The 17,775-nt window shown below is 36.4% G+C and overlaps 2 protein-coding genes across 2 annotated transcripts in view; both read left to right on the top strand.

Annotated features, from left to right (window-relative positions):
* The window catches only part of GABRB1 (gamma-aminobutyric acid type A receptor subunit beta1), a 474,038-nt gene that overhangs the window by 36,848 nt on the left and 419,415 nt on the right, over nt 1-17,775 (top strand). The window lies entirely within an intron of this gene.
* LOC103101672 (E3 ubiquitin-protein ligase PPP1R11-like) lies at nt 7,946-8,652 on the top strand. The gene has a single exon (XM_056802586.1). It carries the CDS (start codon nt 8,208-8,210, stop codon nt 8,550-8,552), a length of 345 nt encoding a protein of 114 aa, XP_056658564.1. The 5' UTR covers nt 7,946-8,207; the 3' UTR covers nt 8,553-8,652.

Consider the following 17,775-nt stretch of genomic DNA (forward strand, 5'->3'; position numbering starts at 1 on the left):
TTTGCACAAAGGATGCTAAAAGGGTGTCTGCCCCTTGACTCAGCCATACGAATGTTGGGTCTGTACCCCAAAGTGCTAATAAGGAAAAAGACATACAAAAATATTTATAGCCACACTCTTTGTGGTGGTAAAAAATTGGAAAACAAGGGGATATCCATTGATTGGGGAATGGCTGAACAAATTGTGGTCTTTGATGGTGATGGAATATTATTGTGCTGAAAGGAATTATGAATTGGAGGAATTCTATGTGAACTGGAACAACCCAGTAAGTGATGCAGCGTGAAAGGAGCAGAACCAGGAGAACATTGTACACAGAGACTCATACATCATGGCACAATCAAATGTAATGGACTTCTCTACTAGCAGCAATTCAATGATTTAGGACAATCCAGAGGAATTTAGGAGAAAGAACACTATCCACATCCAGAGAAAGAAATGTGGGAGGAGAAACACAGAAGAAAAACCCATGATCAATCAAATGGTTTGATGGGGATAAGATTAGGTTTTGATGTTGAGATCACTCTATTGCAAATATGAAAAACATGGAAATAGGTTTTGAGCAATGATACATGTATAACCCAGTGGAACTGCTTGTCAGCTTTGGAAGGAGGGAGGGAAGAGGAATGGGAAAAAATCATGAATCATATATCCATGAAAAATATCTTAAATAAAATTTTAAAAAAAGAAAAGACTCAGAACCAGAAATTTAGTAAACAGGAAATAAATATTCTGGTGACAGCAATGAATGAAATTCTCTCCAAAGGTAAAGAACTTATATGATTATAGATGTAAAACTGGAGTGTGCTTTAGAGATACACTAGTCTAATCCTCTCATATTAGACATGAGGAAAATGAGACCCATAAATATGACATGACTTGCCCAAGGTTATGACAATATTAAATGCAGAACCTATATAACCTCAGGTTCTCTTATGGTAGGAGAGGTTATGATTCACTTAAGTGAAGAGAATATCCATACAGATATTATATTTTTAAATTAAATTTATTAAATTAATTTAGAATATTTTTCCATGGTTACATGATTCATGTTCTTTCCCTTCCCTACTCTGACTTTCCTCCTATAGCCAACAAGCAATTCTGCTAGATTTTACATGTGTCAATTGATCAAGACCTATTTCCATATTATTAATATTTGCATTAGGGTGATTTTTTTTGAGTCTATATACCCAATCAATTGGGTATATAGAACCCATTGACCCATGTGATCAAGCAGTTGTTTTTCTTCTGTGTTTGTCCTCCCACAGTTCTTTCGCTGGATATGGAATAGCATTCTTTCTCATTAGTCCCTCAGAATAGTCCTGGATTATTTCACTGCTGCTAGTAGAGAAGTGCCACAGTGTTATCAGTCTCTTATGTATAAGGTTCTCCTAACTCCTTTCATTTTGCATCACTTCCTGGAGGTCTTTCTAGTTCAAATGGAATTCCTCCAGTTCATTATTCCTTTCAGCACAATAGAATTCCATCACCAACATATAATACAATTTGTTCAGTCATTCCCCAATCGAAGGGCATCCCCTCATTTACCAATTTTTTTGCTACCACAAAGAGCGCAGCTATGAATATTCTTGTACAAGTATGTTTCCTTATTATCTCTTTGGGGGTACAAACCTAGCTGTGATATGACTGGGCCAAAGGGCAGACAGTCTTTTAGTGCCCTTTGAGCATAGTGCCAAATTGCCTTCCAGAATGACTGGATTAATTCACAGCTCTACCAGCAGTACATTAATATCCCCATTTTCCCACATCCCTTCCAACATTTATGACTTTCCTTTGCTGTCATGTTAGCCAGTATGTTAGGTGTGAAGTAATCTCAGAGTTTTTTGATTTGCATTTTTCTAATTATAAGAGATTTAGAAGACTTTTTCATGTGCTTATTGATAGTTTTGATTTCTTTATCTGAATATTGCCTATTAATGTCCCTTGCCCATTTATCAATTGGGGAATGGCTGAATTTTTTGTACAATTGATTTAGTTCCTTATAAAATTGAGTAATTAGACCTTTGTCATAGGTTTTTGTTATGAATATTTCCCCCAATTTATTGCTTCCCTTCTAAATCTGGTTCCATTGGTTTTGTTTGTACAAAACCTTTTTAATTTGATGCAATCAAAATTATTCATTTTACATTTTGTAGTATTCACTATCTCTTCCTTGGTCTTAAAATCTTTCTTTTCCCATATATCGGACAGGTATACTATTCTATGTTCACCTCATTTACTTATAGTTTTCTTCTTTGTATTTAAGTCATTCACCCATTCTGAATTTATCTTGGTATAAGGTGTGAAATGGTGATCTAAACCTAATCCCTCCCATACTGTTTTCCATTTTTTCCAGCAGCTCTTGTCAAATAGTGGAGTTTTGTCCCAAAAGCTGGGATCTTTGGGTTTATCAAACACTATCTTGCTGAGGTCACTTACCCCAAGTCTATTCTACTGATCATCTCTTTTGTCCCGTAGCCAGTACCATATTGTTTTGATGACCACTGCTTTATAAGTACAGTTTGAGATCTGGTACTGCTAGGCTACCTTCCTTCACATTTTTTTCCATTATTTCCCTAGATATTCTTGATCTTTTGTTCTTCCAAATGAACTTTGTTCTAATTTTTTCTAATTCAGTAAAAAAAAAAATTGGTATTTTGATAGGTATGGCACTGAATAGGTAAATTAATTTGGGCAAAATTGTAATTTTATTATGTTAGCTCATCCTACCCATGAGCAATTAATGTTTTTCCAATTGTTTAGATCTAGTTTTAATTGTGTGGAAAGTGTTTTGTAGTTGTGTTCATATAATTCCTGTGTTTGTCTTGGCAAATAGATTCCTAAGTATTTTATATTGTCTAGGGTGATTTTAAATGGAATTTATCTTTCTAACTGTTGCTGCTGAGATGTGTTGGAGATATATAGAAATGCTGATGATTTATGTGGGTTTATTTTGTCTCCTGCAACCTTGCTAAAGTTGTTGATTATTTCCAATAACTTTTTAGTTGATTCTCTGGGATTTTTTAAATAGACCATCATATTGTCTACAAAGAGTTTAGTCTCCTCATTGGCTATTTTAATACCTTCAATTTCTTTTTCTTCTCTATCCGCTACTACTAGTGTTTCTAGTACAATGTTAAATAATAGAGGTAGGTGATAATGGGCCTTGATGTTTCACTCCTTATCTTATTGGGAAGATTTCTAATTTATCCCTATTGCAGATGATGCTTACTAATGGTTTTAAATATATACAGTTTATTATTTTTAGGAAAGGCCCTTCTATTCCTATACTTTCTAGTGTTTTCAATAGGAATGAGTGTTATATTTTTGTCAAAGGTTTTTTTGTGTGTATCTATTAAGATAATCATGTGATTTCTATTGCTTTGGTTGTTGATATGGTCAACTATGTGGATGGTTTTTATAATATTAAAACATCCTTGCATTCCTGCTATAAATCCCACCTCATCATAGTGAATAATCTTCTTGATCAGTTACTGGAGTCTTTTTGCTAGTATTCTATTTAAGATTTTTGCATCTATTTTCATTAAGGAGATTGGTCTGTAGTTTTCTTTCTCTATTTTTGATCTGCCTGGGTTTGGCATCAGTACCATATTCGTGTCATAAGATGAATTTGGTAGAACTCTTTCTTGGGTTATTATGATCTTTTGATTTTCCTTTTTGGTTTAGACTATTCTGCTTTTCATGGCTTTCAGCAGGTCAATTCTGGTCTCCAATTTGCTTATCATTTCATGTGATTTCTGGTTCTCTTTTTCCAAGTGGGACATTCTGTCTTTTAAACTGTTATTTTCTTTTTGAACCATTTCCCACTTTTCTTGCCAAGTTTCTTCTATCTTTCTTATTTGGGTTTTGAACTCCAATTTGAGTTCCTGGAGAGCTTGTGACCAATTTCCTTTATTTATTTTTTTTTAAAGTTTGGATGTGTTTGCTTGTTTATTGCTCTCTACTGCCTCCTCTGTAGTCTGCTATTTTTCACCATAGAAGTTATCCAGGGTCAGAGGCTTTTTCTTATTTTTTGGGTAGTTATAGATTGCAATTTTGGGTATTGGTGGTCATTGCTGTGTTAGTTTTTTCTTCCCTTCCCAGCCAGAAGTCAGAGTGAGGAGGGTAGGCAGCTCTCTCTGTATCAGACTATAGAGTGGTTTTTGCCCTGACGCTATTTTTTAGTCTCTGCTGCATTGGCTGTGGGCAGTTCCTCTCTGCCCTATCTCTGTACCCAAGCTCCATGTTCCTCAGTTTCTTGGGGTCCCAAGTCTCACTGTCCTCAGGGGTAAGTTGTGGTGCCCTCAGCCAGGCCCCCAAGAACCTAGAGATTGACTCTCACTTGCTCCGACTTTGGTACCATTGGTAGAGTAGGGGAGGGGTTATCAACTGACGCTTTGGTAGGTGCAATTTTACCCCTTCATAGTGTAGAAACACCCATTCCCTGCCTACCTCCATGGCTTTGCCCTTCAGTAGAGCTCCTTTGCTCATCTGATTTTGATTTTTGTCCTTTTGAGGTGCTCTATATTGGTCAGTGGTGAGGAGAAGAAGACCCTTGCTTCTATTCTGAGGCCATCTTAGCCTGGAAGTCTTCTGTTAAACATCTTTGAATAATAATACCTTGCATTTATATAGAACTTTAAGATTTGTTAGTTGTTTTACATGTTATCTCATCTCATTCTTGCATCAATCCCAGGAGGAAATTGCTATCTCCATGCTACAGATGGGAAGAAAATGAGAATGACTGAGGTTAAATAACTTGCTTGATTCAAACTCATATCTTCCTAACACCATAAGTAATGTCATGAAATCCCAATAAGAAGTCTGTGTCCCAGCAAAAGGGATGATCTAAAGCTCCAAATTCTACAGAGAATTAAAAAAAAAAAGACGAAATTAAGTCAAGATCATTAGATTTTTTGAAAACATATACTTAGAATCATTGGGAAGAGTGTTTCATTAAAATGTTGGGGTCAGCAAAAAAGAGATCAAGAACATTATGGCATGTAAAAATGGATAATTTTGATTACATTAAATTCTTAAGTTTCTACACAAACAAAATCAATGCAGCCAAGATGAAAAGGAAAGCAGGAAAACAGGTGTGGGAGCCAGGGAGGGAGAGGTGGTTACAATGAGTTCCTCTAATAAGGCCTCATTTCACAAATATATAGAGAAATAAATCAAATATATAAAAATGAATTATTCTCCCAACTAATAGTCAAAGGATATGAACAGGCAGCTTTAGGTGAAGAGTTCAGGAGTTCAGGTGTTGATCAGCATATGAACTAATACAATAAATCATTACTGATTAGAGAAATGCAAAATACAATAACTGAGTACCACCTTACACCTATCAGATTGGCTAATATGACAGAAAAGGAAAATGATATACTTGAGGAAGGGATTTGGGAAATTATGAATCTAATGCACTATTGATGATGAACTGATTCAACCATTCTAGAGAGCAATTTGTAATTTCGTGCAAAGGACTATGAAACTGGATATCCATTGACCTAGCAGTACTACTATTAGGTATGTATCCCAAAGAGATTCAATAAAAAAGAAAAGTGTTCAACATGTACAAAAATCTTTATAGCCACTCTTTTTGTGGTTGCAAAGAATTCAAAATTGAGAGAATCCTCATCAATTGGGAAATGGCTGAACAAGTTATGGTATATGGTGGTGATGGAATATTAATGTGATATAAGAAATGATGAGCAGAATATTCTCAAAAGAACCTGGAAAGACTTACATGAACTGAGAAATAGTAAAATGATCAGAACCAGGAAAACACTGTACATAGTAATGGTAATATTGTAGGGAGGATCATCTATGAATGACAGCTATTCTCAGCAATAGAAAGATCCAAGACAATTCTGAAGGGCAGATGATGAAAAATGCTATCTATCTCCCAAGAGAAAGAACTGATGAATGCAAGTTGAAGCATACTATTTTTAATTTTATTTATTTTTTCATTTTTTTCTTTTTTTTTCTTGCTCTGTATCTTCTTTTACAAAATGACTAATATGGAAATGTTACACTTGACTGCACATATATAATCTATGTCAAATTGCTTGCTATCTCAGTGAGGGAGGGAGAGAATCTGGAATGTAAAATTTAAAAACAAAAGGCTATATAAAATGTTTTTAAAATAATTTTTTAAAATTTAATATTGGGGTCAGGGGTAGCTTGGTATCTCAGTGTTATTGAGTGACAGACCTGGATGTAGGACGTCTTGTTTTCAAATGGATTCTCAGATACTTACTAGCATTGTGAACCTAGGCAAATCATTTAACCCCAATTGCCTAGCCCTTACCATCCTTCTTCCTTCGAACTGATCCATTCTAAGAAAAAGGTAAGGTTTGGTTTTTTTCCTTTAATATTAATGTCAGAAGACATTGGAAGGGGTTTAAGAGTGACAGAAGGTGAAAAACTGGAGGCAGGAGTGTTTTTGGAGGAATTTGTGAAAGAGAAGAAAGGGGGAACCATTCTATAAACCTTAAAGCACCATGAACTCTTCTTATTAATGTCAAGTGTATAGTGTAGATTTGTCAGGAATGGCTAGCTTGAGGGTTTTAGGGCCCATACCAATCTTTATCTGGACCTTCCAGCACTGCAACTGGGTCCACTTAGATGGACTCCTAGCTATCAGTTATAACCTAAGATAAATATCTAGGAATCATTTAGACTATTCTCTGAGGATTGTAGTTTAATGTACTACAGCAAATAAGTCCAATAAAATGGTGGGTTTGCTTATGAAGGGTGTTGGAAAGAAAAAGAAAAATGAAATTTTGACAGTACAAAGAAGTTCTTAGCTACTAGAAAGGAGTAATTAAAATTATTAAGAAAGAGATGGGAATTATGAAACCAAAATGGGGCAAAAAGATCATGCCTTTCCTATATGAAAAGAAAATATGGAGAGAGGAAATGATAATTCCTGATAAAGTCATGAAGGCTGCAGTTAGTTAACAGACTCAGCCAGCAAATCCAGGAAGACTTGAACTATGGCTCACCTTTTGGGGTTTTAAAGTTGTTTGAAGACAAATAGAAGGAAAAAAAATGACTCAGAAAATAATAAGCTCATGACACATCTGCCCAAGAAATGATACAGTAATAGAGACTAGACCTTTGATTTCATTAACATAGGAAGCTTTTGAATGAAGAAACTGTCACTAACTCATGTAGGTCAATATCTTCTTTGTAATTTGCCTAGAATTAGAAGGCCACAGTGGGTAAAGAGTGACCCTTAAATCCAGATCTTCCAGTTTCAAAGACCCCTGCTATCAACTGTACTATACTGCTTCTCTGGGGATATAAGGTAGAAATAGAAATAAGTTCAAAATAGTTAAGTTAAATTGATACAAAATAAACTTATGCTAGGTTATTAAAAGAAACTAAAGATGTTAAGGAGGTATATCTCTAGTCTCTTGGGACTGATCTTATTTAGGACAACCCGTTTTGTATTCTCTGGCATAACTACCAGACAGAATACTGGATTTAATGACCCCATGAGACCTAGAGGCTTGGTGTTTTAAATATTCTCTTTCAGTCTTTATATTTCATTGATGCTAAACTAATAGAGGTTCATAGACACAGTCTGCCCTTAAGGAATTCATAAGACACATTAATTAGATTTTGCAGCCACATTCAAGTATTCCTGACATTGCACAGGAAGTAGTTCCCTTAAGGGACTTGTAGTCTTAGTTTTCCCTCTTTTGCCTGTGGATACTCATAAGCCTTTCAGGAAATAAAAAGTATACCCTTATTAGGCAGAGCTTGGGAATCCTTGATCTCCTCTTTTGTATCTTCCTGCCTGTCAGAACTTTCGCCAGTGAATTCCCCATACTAATACTACCTCAACCTGGTCACGTCACTTCCTTGACTTACCATTTTTCTCATTTGTAAAATGACTAACGTTACCTGGAAGTGGAAGGCAGGAAGTGGGTGTGGGCGTGGCAGGAAGTGGGTGTGGGCGTGGCAGGAAGTCAAGACCAAAGAGAAACAACAACATATCGCCCCTGACTCCCCCTACTTCCCTGGACATCAGAGTCATCTATTTACTGAAGGAGCCAGGGAAAGGAAGATAAAGCCTTCCCCCCCACTTCCCCTTTGTCTCTCACCCTCCCTCAACCCTTCCCTCACCCCAGCCTCCCACTCGGATGGCCAAGGCCAAGGCTGGACTGAGCTAGACCATCTTGAAGACATCCGTTACCATGACAACTGAACCGACAAGGAGGACAGGGGAGAACCACCACCATCGTGGTATTACTATGAAACTTCAGAAAAGGAAGGCAGGCAAGAAAGTGGAATGGTCCAGTGATACCGTGGACAATGAGCATTTAGGGCGTCTTTCATCAAAATGTTGCTGTATCTACGAAAAGCCCCCGGCCTTTGGTGAGAGCTCCACAGAGAACTATGATGAAGATGACGACGAAAGCTGTGGGCATAGCCAGAGTGTCCCAAGCCATCGAAAGAGACAGCATCTTGCCAACCCCGTCCTATCCCAACCGTCCTTTCTCTCCTCCTTGACTCCTCCGAATCCAGACCTGGCCCCATGAAGCCCTGAGCATCTCCTTCCCTTGTCTCCCCATTTGTCTGGACCCGAATGTATATGTCACTACAAGGGGATTAAATCCATGGCTTGATGCTGCCCCACAACTTGCTTCTTGTTTATTTGTTGGAGGGAATGGAGAGGGGAGAGAAGGGAAAAGAAAAACCCTGGACTTCTCTTTTTGCTGCTGTTCTAGTACACAGGTTTCCAGGCTCCTTCTGTCCTTCAGGGACCCGGGTATTTAGCTCCCTCGGTTCTCATTCCTCCTCCTCCCAGACCTACCACTGTTTTCAGGGAACCAAGCTTCATTCCATCTAGCCCTCTGTTCTCACTGCCAGTTAACTTTCCAGTGATTCATATCTTCCCAACTTCTAATCTCTTGTTCTCTGAATAATCTAACACAATCAAGAGTGGACTTCAGTATAAACACAGATTTCTCTGCCAGGTCTCTGTTCTAGCTAAGACCCTGGTGTTCATTCTCCTTAGTGGTCCATTTACCTGCTGCCAAACTATACTATAATAGTGATTTAAAACACCTGCTCCAAAGTATTATATGATCCTAATTCTTATTCATCAGCTGGGAAGGAGTTCATATTATATCTTAACTCTTATCAGTAGTCTGGAAAATGTCTACCCTTTCCAAAGAGAATTAACATCAAGGAGTCCCTACTCCCCATCTCTCTACTAAATACTACTCCCCAAAATGTCCTCAGAAGGGTTGAAGAGAGAAGGTCAGTCTCCCCATTTCATTGCCCTTTTAAAGACTTTTGTCAAAAGAAGATGAATTCTGGTTGGATTTAATGCCTCGGTTTTCTAATTTTCCCATTGTAGATGTTGGATCCAATATGATACTGATTGAAACCTAGGAGTGGTTAGAGCAGGAACTAAGAGGGTGATATTCCTACCATCTCCTAAGAGCATCACCAACTAATAGGTGATTACACTCAATTCCTTGGAGAGATATCCACTATCTTCTATGTTCTCATCTGCCTCTACCAGTCAACAAACTCCAGCTCTTCACTGAGATTTCATTTATTGCCACAGGCTTTCAAAATAAGCCAACATAAGAAAAATACGGATGTTCAGTTAGATTAGAATTCTTTTCATCTGATTTTTAGTGATTCTTTGAATATGGCAAATGGTATATTAAATACATTCCTTCATTTAATAAACATTTATTAAGTTCTTTTTATATCAGGCATTGTGTTGAGGATACAAAAACAAAAAAGGCATTCGAGGAAATGAAATTCTATTAGAGAAAGGAAATTAAGACTGTCCAATAGTCTTATTGCATAATGTACTGCAAAATAATCTGTCTCATGTTTAGGCCTTTGAGCATAAAAAGGACCCAGGTGAACCAGAGTAGTAACAGGAAGAAGTTCCTTTTCTAGGGAGTAATCCTAAAAGTTATTGACTGGTGCTAGGCTAATCTTAATCTGAAGAATTCATAGGAGACCAAATGACTTTGAATAGAAACTGGTCCATTCCTGCTCTTCATCAGGCCAACACAAATATCTGAATCTCATATGAAGTGAAATCTGTGACTGAGTTTCTTTTGTAAAGGTTTGAAAATTATCTGTTAAGATTGACCCAAAACGATAACTAGAGTTGTACAAGTGTCAGTTTGCTCTCCAGGTGCCAAATATAGAGGGCAATGATGACAGTTGCACTTCTCCCAGAGTGTGGAAGCAAATGAATTTATTACTTAGTTGACAAAAATATTAAATATAGGAATCTGCCTTATGGCACATGATTTAACCATCTTCCCCTCAAATACCACCTTCAAAACCCAAAAGAGTGTCTTTAAATATATGTCCACCCACTCCCCAATTGTATTGAAAAATTTATTTGAGGTTTTCTATTGTTTGTTCTGGGGAGAAGAGGTAGGCATTTGTCCCAGACCACCCCAATCCCAAATTTTGGCTATAACTTTGACTTAAAGCCTAGTTGATAATTACAATTAACTTTCTGTCATGGCTGAAAGTGTTTTGGGGAAAATCTGTAATGAAAAGGACATATGTGTAAATAATGATGCATAAGGAAGAGAAAAGGTCCCAGTCCCTTGGATAAGGAATTTTTTCTTCTAGTTCTACAGGATTACTTTGTAAAAGCCTTCCAGCAAGTCATCTCTGCTGGCAGATGTCTAGAAAATGGGAATTAGAACCACTTTCAAGTTCTCTAAGACACAAATTTCTAAGGTAAATTATCCTCAACTGGTTCGCTGTAGTTTAAAAGGCAAGCATATGGGATGGACTTTCTATAATATAAAATCTAAATTTTATCTACTTGCAAAGCAACTTGGAAGGTAAACAGCCAGGGAAATATTTGTCTCAGTGTATTCATGTAGCTCAGGAGGGAAGATTTAGTCTTACTTTTAGAAACATTCAATTCTCTTCTTTATAGAACTAGATTCATCTTGTAGGTTTCTCTTGAAATAATTGTAGTTTGTATAGTCAATCAGAAAATATACCAAGATATTGGTGAGGTAATCCCTAGAGAGACATTCTGTGCAGCTGAAAATCCTAGTGAGAATCAGTTTTTATAAGTGAAACAAATAGGATTAGATGTTCTGTGAAGGCATCCCAAATGCTTCCCATTACTACTCATTTCCCACGGGGATGGTGTTAGATCAGGGATTATTAACTTGGGACCCAGAGACCTCCAAGGGGTTAGTGGATAGATTTCAGGGGGGTTTGTGAATGAGAATGGAAAAAAATCAATATTTATTTTCACTATCCTTTGTTTCCCTTTGTAATTTTTGTATTTATACATTTAACAATGTCATTCTGAGAAGGGCTCCACAGGCTTCACCAGATTGCCAAAATTATCTATGACACAAAAAAGGTTAAAAACCTCCTGTGTTTGATGCTTTCAGCATACTTTGTTCTTACTCCAGCAGGAGTGGGTGGATTGACTGATTTTATTGAAGTAGTTACTAAGAAGAAAGTAAATTCTCTATTTTGAAATCCTCTGGAAATATCTGAGCAAATTCTAACTGATTTAAAGGCTCCATTGGTAAGGCAAAAGTGAAGATTAGTGCTTCAGACATCTGGTAATTCAGATACAATAATCATTTAGAATGGGAATGGCCTCAGAATAAGTTGAGTGAACAATACTAGTAAAGATGGCTAGATAGTACTTATGGACAAAAAAGGTGGCCATTAACCCATGTCTCCATCTATGTACTTTCAGTAATTCAAGGGTAATTAGGTCTTCTATACTACTATATATCTTAAATATTTTCCTGTCAGTAGGTAGTGTCACATTCCAAGATTTTTATGGCCAAGAATGAAGAATTAATGGCCTGTGGTAAATCTGCAATAATCATATTTAATGTTCCATGTAGTCATTAAGTAACACACAATTACTTAAAATAACTATTAAAATCATTTACTTAAAATATTTGGGTAGCAATTAGAATACTTCTATTTTAATATTTCTGGAATAATTTTATATGCAATTTGAATTTCTTATTATGGAAGGAGATCCTTACAAATTAGCTGATCAAAATATCAGCTTTCTCCAGTTAAGATGCAATTCTTAAAAACTCATTGCTAATGCTCAGATTTGACTCCCACATATCTTTGGGAATGCTTATACTCTTGTCATAAGCAAAGTCTGCCAGTTATTTTTTGTCTATTCATTCTAAGGAAGCCAACAAAGATGAAACACCTGCATTCTATTGTCTACATGGCTGTGCTCTATTGTGCCAGGAGCTATATTTCAATATTAACAATAAAGATGGCAGTGATAATGATAGCTGAATTTTACATGTCACTTTAAATTTAAGAAAGGACTTCTTTGAACCTTATATCACCCACTGCAAGGTGGGCACTACAATTATCATATCTTTCCTGTTTTACACATGAATAAACTGATTTACCCATAGTCCCAAAACAAGGAAAGATGGAGAAGAGTTTGCCCTACTGATTCAATTGAACATTGAGATATTGATTGCTTAAGAACTTGCCTCTGGTTTGGGAGTAAGCTTTTGATTTCACTCTATCCTTGTTCAGGTCAGGGGATGATCAAATTCTATCCCCAGGCTTAAGCTCAAGTTTTTGGTTTCACTGTGTACTTGATCCAATCAGGCACACCTTTGATTGTCCTGTCTTAGTGTTCTACTCTGAACTTTAGGCAAAAAGATCAGTACTCAGTACTTAGTACTATCAGCCTGCTCAAAGTATGAACTAAGTCCTTGTCCCAAGTCCAGATTAGAATTCCCTTGGCTGGGGCTCTGAACATCTCCAAAGGTTTAAAATTTCAAGGAGTATGGGTTGTACCCATTTTTGTCCACTATTTGTCCAGGCAGGATCTCAGGGTCTGGATGTTAGCTTGAGAATAGATTCCTAAACCTCAAACAACATATATGGGGTGGGGTGGGGGAATGTGGCTTGATCTTCCCTCCTTGCGACAGTTCCTTGCTGGCTTTGCTCTCTTCTCACCCCAGTGCCCCACATATTGTTTGCCTACCTTTTGGGTTTTTCTTTTCTTGAAAGTTGTTTCACTCTGTCTCCTTGTTGGTTCTTTCACTCCAGTATTTGTTTTGTGGCAATATTTTAATATTGGTCAGAGATGATTCTCATGATGGCACAGAGTTGCTCTGATTTACTCCACCATCTTGGCTCTATCCCCTGAGAAGAGTTTTAAAACAACATTCAGAGGTTTAAAACTATTCCAAGTCCAATGTTCTCTTCATTATGTGGCAATACTTTTTGAAAAAGCTGAAAAAATCAATAATATTAGGCATGGAAATAAGAATACAATTCTCCAAGTTTACTCAGGTTTGTCTAGTACCAAATTTTAGAAGGACTTAAAAGTAGACATGTTCTTGCCAATTTTGGATGTCTCTTTAATTTTGAATAAATAAAGTACTCTTTTAGGAAAGTGATCTCTTACATATCTAATTGATCAGCTCATAAAATTCCTCCCAAAGTGCTTGTCATTATTTAACTTTTTTTAAAATATAAAGTAATCTTCTTGTTATGAACTGCTTACTAAGGTGAATCACCATGTGGTCTTTATTTCCTTGTGAATCTCATTCAGTGTAGAAGATGTTCATCTATTTTTATTTTCTGTACACACCCTCAGTTTTCATGGCTATAAAGAATCATGGCATATCTAATACTACTAAGATGGATCAGAGTCAAATGTATCTTTTCTTCTTTGTCATATTGAATTATTCAGTATTCTATCTACTCCACATCTTATGGGAGACTGAAGTTTTTGATACCCCAGTTCTAATCTGATATAACAATGTTGATAAATTGAACTACACTGACTTGAGAAGGCTTATAAGCCATTTATTCCAAATTCCACTAAGAATAGAACTGAAAACCAACAGGGTCATTCCTCATAAGATTCTTTGCAAGCCTGAGCTATTCCCATCAGATTTCCAACGACTCCAGTTCAGGCAAGATTTGAATCAATGTCTTTTCGATAAGACAGGGATTAATTTGTTAGTCAGGCCTTTTGCTGACATAACTGAAAAAGGCTTTCCCTAGAGAGAGGCTATGCTTTTTGCTAAGAAATTTGAAGTAGAGATTTTGTGGTGTTTTCTATACTAAAGATGACAAATTTACTTTCAAGAAACATGAATGCAGATTAGGAAATAAGAATGTAATCCAAAATACACTAACATTTCCTTTAAAAGGGGTTCCCCTTTTCACTTTCTTTTGGTTGATAATTTCTCATTTCGTGTCTCACTTCACTCATCACACTTTTAAAGGGATGCCATTAATTATAAAATACGTCTAATGGTGAACTGCTATAATATTAGAAGTAGTTTTGGAGTATGAGACAGTAGATTTGATTTCTAGTTTCTATCTCTCATGTAATCTTAGCTATAACATCTGTGTCTCAGTTTTCTCATCTATGAAATGGGGAAGATAACCAACTAATGAAAACCACATCATTTTTGTAAGTGTCAAAAAGTAATATGGTTTTAAAAAAAAGGTTGCTCAATATGGTGTCAGTAAATATGGATTTGAATCATGCTGTAACATGATTGTATGGCTTTAGCAATTATGTTACTATAGGACTTAGTTTCCTCGTTTGTAAAATAAGGGTAATAGAAACTCATAGGATGGTTATGAGGAAAATATTTGGAAAATTATAAAGTACAATTAAAATATGAATTATACATATAATCAGTTAAGATAATCTATATGGAACCACTAAATAAATATCAGGTAACATGGAGCCATGAAGAATAAATTGTAGCCATCCTGAGGAACTTAATTCAGTAATGAGAAGAGCAGAGAGGTAGGTGGACATTTAAATGGCAAATCAACAGGAAGAGTTTTGGCACTGCTAGAAAAGAATCTGGCAGGGTAATAACTATGAATTTTTTCAAGATGGCTTGCATCCTACCAACTTGTTTGGATGCTCTTCTCTCGTTTTCTCTTCCTACCAGTAGAAATTGGTGACATTTTATATGGCAGTTGATGCTGAGATGACAAATGATGCCTGGGCCCAGATAGCAAAGCAGAGTGCTGTCCCCAAAACACTAACAACATTTCTTAATAAAAACAATTTCTCATCTCGAGCATGTTAAAAGGTCTCTTCTTCTGAACCCAAAAGTGAATTGTCTCCTCCAAACAGCCATGCATTTCTCTCTTTTAGCAAATTGTGAAAAACTGCCTGTGTGTGAAAGTCAAAAAATTTCTCAGCCTTTTCAGAACCTCAAGACAACTCGTCAGTTACAATGATAGCTCCATTCACAAACTGACATTCTTAAATCATGTAGGATGGGAAAAAATATTATATAAAGGATTTAGAGACAAGAGAATAATAGGTCCCTTGGATACTTCAGAATAGAATAACAGAGAGGACTAAATGTCAATGTCTTATATTTTGTCTTCAAACTCTTTTTAAAAGAATTTTTAAATTGCCTGGTTAAATAAATGCTGATAAATCATCTGATTAGTCAAAGACTATAAGTAGCTTCTGAAAACTATTCTACTTAGAAGTTTTGTAGGATAAAAATGTAGACACATGCAGACAGATGACAGACAGACAGACAAATAGACAACAGATAGATAGCTATAAATAGATACTTCAGACAAAAATACAGACTGCGGGAGTTTGTCAACATGAAAACTTTTTTGGAGGATGGTTGTTTGCTTATTTTTTTTTATTTCATCTATCCCTACCCTACTCTGGCTGATTCCTTTTTATATGCTTGTATTGAAACGACCCATTAAATTTGTAAATCAGACTTTTGCAAAGGAATAAATTACTTTAGAAGGGATAATACTAACTCAATCTCCCAATACATGGAATGTAGAACATCCCTGTGCCCCTACATATACCACTTCGGCCTCTGGAGATGAGATTAGGTTCTTAACTTAGCTTTGTTTCTATAGAGCACAGCACCAATTCCAAGTCCAGAACTCTGTGGTTATGAATCACAGACCCTCTGGCTTCTTAGGGCTTTAATGCTAGGCTGATTGGTTGTACCATCCACCTACAATTCTGGCACCATGGATGCCATGGATCTAACTCACAGGTGATATGGGAGTCAGCTCTGTCACCTATCAACTGAACCCAAGTAGGACAAATAACCTCAAATAGAAAAACAAATACTACCAGACTAATTTCTTAGTGTCAGGGTATGATCATCAAACATTATTGCTGTTAGCTGTGTACAGTGTTCTCCTGGTTCTGCTCACTTCACTTTGTTTTGCTTCAGATGTCTTTCCATGTTGTTTTGTGTGTGTATATGAGATCATCTTGTTTGTCATTTTTTATGGCACCATAGTATTCCATTATAATCACATGACACAACTTATCCAGCCATTCCACAACTGATGAACAACCCTTCACTTTCTAGTTGTCTTCTACCACAAAAAGTGCTCCTATAAATATTTTTGTACATGTGGGTCCTTTTCCCCTATCTTTGATCTCTTTGTGATAGAGATTTTGGGATATATTTGTATTTCTAGGTCAAAGTTTGATGGCTCTTTGGAAATTGTTCCAGATTGCTTTCCAAAATAGTTGTATCAGTTTGCAGCTCCACTAACAGTGTATCAGTGTCCCAATTTTCCATATCCCCAATACTTATCATTTTCCCTTTCTGTCATAATAGCCAATCTGATAAGTACAAGATGGTGCCTTTGAGTTGTTTTAATATACATTTCTCTTGTTAATAGTGATTTAGAGATTTTTATATGATAAAATATAGTTTTAATTTCTTCCTCAGAGTATTGCTTATTATTATCCTTTTGCCATTTGCCATTGGAGAAATGGTATTCCTTTTGAGTTGATTTTTATCCTGGTTCTGGAGAAATAAAGGACCTGGCCAGAAGTATCACACATGAAGTCATAGAAATACCTGACTATATTTCCCTGGAAAGACAGGTACCCCCCAAAGTAAGAAGCTGATAAACAAAGTGGTAATAGAGCACTATGTAAAGATAATTTTAGTGTTGTGACTTGAAAAATTAATTTGGTCACCAGGGAAAATTCCCAAATAATAAAATACCCAAGTCAGCTGGAAATTATGGTGATTTAATTAACATAGAGAGAAGGAATTAAGGAAGAGAGAGAGAGAGAGAGACAGACAGAGAGAGAGAGAGAGAGAGAGAGAGAGAGAGAGAGAGAGAGAGAGAGAGAGAGAGGAAATAGTTAATTGAAACTGCTCCAGCTTAGGCAGAGCCAGGCAGTAGTTAAAGGTCTTGGCCAAAGTGTCCTCCCTGAGCCCAAGGGAAAGGGAGTCAGTCATCACTCACCAGGAGACCATCTCAAGGAAGCTGTCTGAGTGAGATCCTCCAGGCTGAGTTCCAGTCCTGAACTGATCTCCAAATTCAATTCCGAAATGAATTGACGCAACTGACCTTTCTAGTCTTCTTTTAAAGAAATTTTCTCCTATGTCACTTCCCCTAAATTTTCACATCTACCAATCACAGTAGATGCTTTTCTCCAGGACTGCCCATTCTTTAGTATTCACCTTCTTTGATTAGATTTTCTCCAAGACTATCCATTCTTTAGTTCTCACCTTCTCTTGTTAGATTATATCTTCTGAGTACTTCACACTTCTTTGTTAAGTTTACCTTTTGTTAGTTACTTGACCTTTTTGTGATTAATTTAACCTTTATAGATCCTTAACACCTGTTTGTATTAGATCTAAAAACAGACCTAGCTTAAGGTTCTAGCTTCACTATAAGGTATGAGTTAAGTACCTTCATTGTTCAATCAGGAGTTTACAACTTTATCTTCCCCTAAAGTAT

This window comes from Monodelphis domestica, chromosome 6 (assembly GCF_027887165.1).
Source record: "Monodelphis domestica isolate mMonDom1 chromosome 6, mMonDom1.pri, whole genome shotgun sequence".
In the NCBI taxonomy this organism is placed as follows: Eukaryota; Metazoa; Chordata; class Mammalia; order Didelphimorphia; family Didelphidae; genus Monodelphis; species Monodelphis domestica.